The 6,429-nt window shown below is 33.7% G+C and overlaps 1 protein-coding gene across 1 annotated transcript; it reads right to left on the bottom strand.

Moving 5' to 3' along the window:
- Positions 1-410: 410 nt before the first annotated feature.
- Positions 411-6,332, bottom strand: LOC107734969 (glucose-6-phosphate isomerase-like). Its single transcript, XM_016546823.1, has 14 exons — positions 6,137-6,332; positions 5,651-5,729; positions 5,497-5,565; positions 5,039-5,158; positions 4,810-4,893; positions 3,865-4,011; positions 3,601-3,672; positions 3,487-3,531; positions 2,922-2,975; positions 1,764-1,824; positions 1,636-1,679; positions 910-1,011; positions 659-789; positions 411-568 (listed from the first exon to the last, which is right to left on the bottom strand). Exons 1-13 carry the CDS (start codon positions 6,253-6,255, stop codon positions 706-708), a joined length of 1,080 nt encoding a protein of 359 aa, XP_016402309.1. The 5' UTR covers positions 6,256-6,332; the 3' UTR covers positions 411-568; positions 659-705.
- Between the last annotated feature and the right edge of the window lie 97 nt (positions 6,333-6,429).

The raw sequence follows: 6,429 nt of genomic DNA, 5'->3' as shown, positions 1-6,429 counted from the left end.
GTAATTCTGAATTTATATCTCATAATTCAAACTTTTTTCACAGTTCAGAATTTATATCTCATAATTCTGAGTTTATATCTCGCAATTATGACTTTCACAGTTCTGAGTTTATATCTCACAATTCTTACTTATTTTCTCGCAATTCTGAATTTATATCTCATAATTCTGACCTTTTTCTCGTAATTCTGAGTTTATATATCAAAATTATTACTTTTTCCTCAGAATTGAGTTTATGTCTCACAATTCTAACTTTTTCCCTTGCAATTCTGAGAAAAAAAACCCTCAGAATTGCGAGATGTAAATTCAGAATTATGAGATATAAACTTGCAAAGTCACAATTGCCAGAAAAAGTCTGACTTGTGAGAAGAAAATTATGAAGAAAAAAAATCACAGTTACCTTTTTTTATTTTATTTATTTATTTTTATCCCATGGCAGAGATGAGCTTCCATAGATTTGAGTCACTTCATGTGATTCATCGCTGGATCTGCAGCTCGTGGTGGAGATTGTTTCTGATTGGATGTTGAGACTGGGCAGGAATGAGGAAGTCAGCAGGAACCATACGAGCTCCTGTGGAGGAGACAGAAGGGTCAGACAGATGCTTCTCCCACCAAAACACACACATACTGTACGCCAGATTGCGTAGGCCAGCAAGTAAACCTTGATGAATGAGCTGGTAGAAAGCGTGCTGTCCGTTAGTTCCCGGTTCACCTCATACAATCGGGCCCGGTGTGATAGTTCACCCGGTTACTCTCAGTAGTGATGTACTTTCCGTTAGACTCCATGTCACCCTGTAAATCACAGCAGTAGATTCCCATTAGTGTTTTTGATGACTTTACTGTCAGTATAAAATGCATACAGTCTTTGGCTGGTGTTGTGTGTTTTGTGTTCGCTCTACAGGTGAGACGCACCTGTTGGAAGTAGGCCTGGAAGACATTGATGTACCAGATGCCCAGCAGAGCGAGCAGCATGGGTGCGTTCTGATCCACAGGAGCCGTACGGAGATGAGTGTCCTGCCAGAGACGTAGATTCAGGGGTTTATGTAAGCTTTGTGAAACAAATTAACACTTCTATTCAGCAAGGATGCATTAAATTGATCAAAAGTGACAGTAAAAACATTTCTAATGTTACAAAAGATTTCTATTTCAAATGAATCCGGGTCTGTTGAACTTTCTATTCATTAAAGAATCTTGAAAAATAAAATGTATCACGGTTTCCACAAAAATATGAAGCAGCAGAACTGTTTTCAACATTGATAATAATCAGAAATGTTTCTTGAGCAGCAAATCAGCAGATTAGAATGATTTCTGAAGATCATGTGACACTGAAGACTGGAGGAATGATGCTGAAAATTCAGCTTTGATCACAGGAATAAATTACATTTTAAAATATATTTACATTGAAAACAGCTATTATAAGTTGTAATGTATTTATGATCAAATAAATGCAGCCTTGGTGAGCAGAAGAAACGTCCTTCAAAAACATTTGAAATCTTACTCATCTCAAACTTTTGAATGGTAGCTTGTCATTATACAAAAATATTTGACTGTGAATTTGAATATTTGAATTCAGTTTAATTTGACATTGCTAATGAAGGTCAAATACTGATAATGTGCTCCTTCACTAATAAAACCCACCATCCAATGAGCTCCAGCCAACAGCTTCTCAAAGTTCTCGTATCCTGAGACAGAAGAGATCAGACAGATTCTTGAGCATCTCTCACACACGCTGGATATCTTCATCAGAGTCACATGATAACACTCACCGATATGAAGAGCGATGGACAGACCAATTGCAGACCATAAGGAGAATCGTCCACCGACCCACTAGAAAAAAAAAACATTTCAAACTCATCTAATGAGGTACAATAGATTAGTTTTACTGCATTTTTATTATTTGAATGATCTTTTTGTTAATAATTTAGCTATAGTTAACTAAGGCTAAAACCAAAAACATTAAAAAACATTAAAAAAAACTATACAGACAAAACAAAAACTAATAAAAATGGAGAAAAGAAAAACAATAAAAAAACATTTTGTCACTTGAAATAAAATAAATGTTAACAGAAATAAAATTAAATATAAAAAAATTAAAATTAAAAACTATAGACATTAAAAAACAAAAGTTAATAAAAATGACAAAACATGCTCTTTCAAGTTTTGTTATTTTTATTTAACTAAAATTAAAACCATAAAAAACTTTTTTTGTTACTTGAAATAAAATAAATGTTAACTGAAATAAAATAAAATATACATAAAAACGTAAACTTAAAAACTATGTAGACATATTAAAAACAAAAACAAATAAATATGACGAAAACACAAAAAAAAATGTAACACAAAAATGTTGTTACTTGAAATAAAATAAATGTTAAAGGAAATAAAACAAATAAAATAAAATGTAAACAAACTATATAGACATATTAAAAAAAACTAAAAAACGTTATAAAAATGACAAAAATGTGTGTATTACTGTAACAAAAAATATAATAAAAAAATATAAAATTAAAAACTAATTCAAGCTATTAATAAAAACTATGATAGTATCTCACTGATACTAAAATAACACTGTTGTAAGCATAAAAAAGTAAATAAAACACAAATTCAACTACACATCAAACCTTTCTTTACATGAGCAAACATGCATATGCCAAAGAGCATATAGAGTCCATAATAAATAGGATAGTAAGGAACCTTGCCCTTTAAATATCAACAATGTGACTAAAAGTAGCCCGTCGGCCTTTACAGTGAGCCAGCCTTTGCGTGACCTCTGCTCGGATAAGGTCAAGATCCCGAATAACCCAGCAGCGTTCGGCAGTGACAGACTCTACCAGCTGCTGTTAGCGAGAGCATCCAGACGCCTACTTCACAGGTCAAAGACTACGGCAAATACAGCTCACGGCCCTCAGCGGACCCACACTCACGTCCCAAAACTCAAACATGTTCTCCGGGTCGATGCCGAAGTCCTTCACTTTGGGCTGAAACACAGAAAGTGGAATACAGTTTTTTTTTTTTGGTTATGCAAGGAAACAAGGAAAACATTCCATTTCCAAATGTAACATTGTGGGAATGTTACATTTGAATGTTCTCAGAATGTTTTGAACATTTAAAAACGTTACACAAACATCCAACTAAAACGTAAAAAAAAAAAAAATAAATCCATGAATGATGTGTAATGTTTTGATGCTAATGTTTTGAGAACATTTTATATTGCTAAATTATTTTAAGTAAAGCACTTTAAATTACTACTGTGTTTGAAATGCAGTATGCTATATAAATAAACTCGCTTGGCCTTGTACGTGCTAAATGAGTTTACATGAAAAAGATTTTGCCTGTTTAGTTTTAGTAAATGCTCTTTTTGGACTGTTTTGAGTTTTGAAAGTTACAAAAGCTTTAATAGCACAATGAGCTGTATTATTTCAAAGATTTATGGAAATTTTAATTCCTGATGATATGAGCCTTTACATCTAAACTGGAATGCACTTATACTCCGTTGGTGGAGAGTGCCACGAAATGCTTGGCAACTGCAGATTTCTGTGAGAATGATAAAAACAACACAAGAATAAGAATAAATGACACGCCGCTGCAGGAGAGGAGACTCACGTCTTTGGCGGCCTGCAGGAACCACTCCTTCGCTGACTCAGCGTTTGTGATGGTTTCCTGGGTTGTAAATGTCTGAGGAAGACAAACGGAAATTTCATACTAGTGGCACATTATTTTATGCTATATAATCAATGTGATTTTATTAGCAAAAGAACCTATAAAGAGTCCCAGCAAAATCTAAATGTGATATTTTGGGTTGCTTCATCTCTCTCTGCTAATGCTGTATAATCTGCTCAGTCTCTGAATGCTGCGTCCAGCTAAGACCTTCGATGCGATGATGAAGAGTGTGGTCTCAGCGTTGAGTTCAGCCAGAGTCTTAGCGATGTGCGTTCCATCGATGTTAGACACAAACCAGACGCGGGGTCCACCTTTAGAATAGCGCTTTAGGGCCTCTGTCACCATTAATGGACCCTGAAACACACACAAAACAGACTTTACAAAACCCAATTAGCACAATTACCCATTTATTTATATAAAATAACTCAATAATACAAAAATATGATTAAAATAAATAAATATTGAAATTAATAATTTGATTAAAATAAGTAAATAAAACATTTATTGAAAACAAATAAATAAAAATGTGATTAAAATGAAAAAAGTAAATGAGTACATTTATAAATAATACAAAAAAGCTTAAAATAAATAAATTATTGAATAAAATATTTTAATAAATAATTTGATTATAATAAATAACATTTTAATTTAAATCAAACAAACAAATAAAATAATACAAATTTGATTCGAATGAATACGTAAACAAACGAGTAAATATATAAATAAATAATACATCTGTAAAAACAACAATGTAACTTAATAGAAATTTAATATTTTCCAAATAATATTTGTAGCATTTTTATAGTATTCATTTTCCCTTACACAAGGATTATCATACACTGATTTTTAAAAAAAATTTTTTTATGTTTTTGAAGTTCTAAATAAATCAAAGATTGCTGCTTTTTTAGGAAAATGCTATTTCAGTCTATCTACTTCAAAATTTCAGGTTTAATTTAGTGTTTTACTTGCTGTAATTATTTGTGAAATTTACTAGCAATTTCTGAGTGAAAATTGTTTCAAAATTTTTATTTTATTTTTATTTTTTTGGTGGGTCTGTGGCATCTAAAAGATTGAAAAACCCTGATCTAGAGCATCAAATCAGTGGAAAAAGAAGAAAAATTATGCAAAATAGTGAGTTTTGATTTTACAAACCAGATCAGATCCACCGATGCCAACATTAACCACATCAGTGATGGATTTCCCAGTGTATCCCTTCCACTCGCCACTGCGCACTTTCTGTGGACGGAAGAAAGAGTGATTTTTTGCATCCTGCTCTAGACACTTTTAACAGTCTCTATATTTGATCAGTGTTTATCTGTTTTCATATTCCAATCCTTTTAAGTGTCCTAGTATGAAGCATCACATCAAATATGACACTCACATTACAGAAGCCCTCCATCTTCTCCAGAACCTTGTTGACCTCTAGCATCACATCTTTCCCGTCCACGTTTATGGGCGTGTTTGAGCGGTTCCTCAGGGCCACGTGGAGAACAGCACGACCCTGCAGACCACACGATCTTCATGCAATACTTGCATTTATGATTTATGCATTTGGTAGGCACTTTTATCTAATGCAATATGCAATGCATTCAAGATATACATTTAATCATTTCATGCATTCTCTGAAAATCAAACACATTCATGTTAAGCGTATATATAAGAATTGCAAGCATTTTACAAGTGCAGCTTTTGTTTAATTAAACATCAAATAAATAAAGTATAATTCATAGCGTTTCCATAAATAAACACGGGCATATGTCCAAACAAGCTCAGCTCATTTCAATCTATGAAAGCAGGAAACGGGACATAAACCCCTGACACACAAAACATATGAAATACCTCAGTGAAATTAATCTTTTCTCCTGAAAACATCTTGTCTCTGGAGGTCTCCACACCACGAGACTTTGCCTGGGAGAAAAAGCTGTTATATTTACAAAGTACCATGCTAACTCCGTTTAATTCTCAGCAAACATTCGTCTGCTCAAAACTTTACCAGCTCCACCAGCATCTTCATAACCTCTTCATTTATTGAATCCAGCAAAATGTCTCCTTCATCCGTTTTTAAAGTTAAGCTGTTGAAAGAGGACAAACATGCAGCTTCAGAACTCTTTTACCACCTGCTTACAGATACTAAAATCATTATGCAAAACCTGTATGGCCAGATACTTAAATTGATTACATGCATTATTATCAGTATGATTGTTAAAGATATTCTGCCACTTTTCCAGTTGTGTGTGTGTGTGTCAGAAGTCCATCCCAGAATGCATTGTGACAAACACAGTGCACAAAAAAAGTGTAAATAATGTAGGTTAAAATTATACAGATTCTTTCAATGCCAGAAAGTACCAGAAAAGCAAAGACTCAACTTTATGTATGTTCTGCAAGATATATATAAATATTATTTTTAATGAAATGAAATGCCATTAAACTAATGAGCTGCTTCATGCAGAATATTTAAATAAAGAAATACATTAAGTACCTGAACTTTCGGAATCGGTTTTTATCGGCCTCGAACATCTGCCTCATGTTGAGACTCGTGGCATTTGATTTGTACCATTTCTCCAGATTCTGGAAGTTTGGGTCGCTTGTCAGTCCCATCGTGACGAGTAACGGGCTAAAGTGTGTGTGTGTGAGAGTGTGTGTGTCTGTGTCTCTGTGTGTGTGTGTGTGAGTGTGTGTGTATGTGTCTCTGTGTGTGAGTGTGTCTCTGTGTGTGTGTCTGTGAGTGTGTGTGTGTGTGTCTGTCTGTCTGTGTGTGTGTGTGTCTCTGTC

This window comes from Sinocyclocheilus rhinocerous, unplaced genomic scaffold (genome assembly GCF_001515625.1).
Source record: "Sinocyclocheilus rhinocerous isolate Xijiao unplaced genomic scaffold, SAMN03320098_v1.1 scaffold942, whole genome shotgun sequence".
Taxonomy (NCBI): Eukaryota; Metazoa; Chordata; class Actinopteri; order Cypriniformes; family Cyprinidae; genus Sinocyclocheilus; species Sinocyclocheilus rhinocerous.
This window is presented reverse-complemented; position numbering and strand designations above follow the sequence as displayed.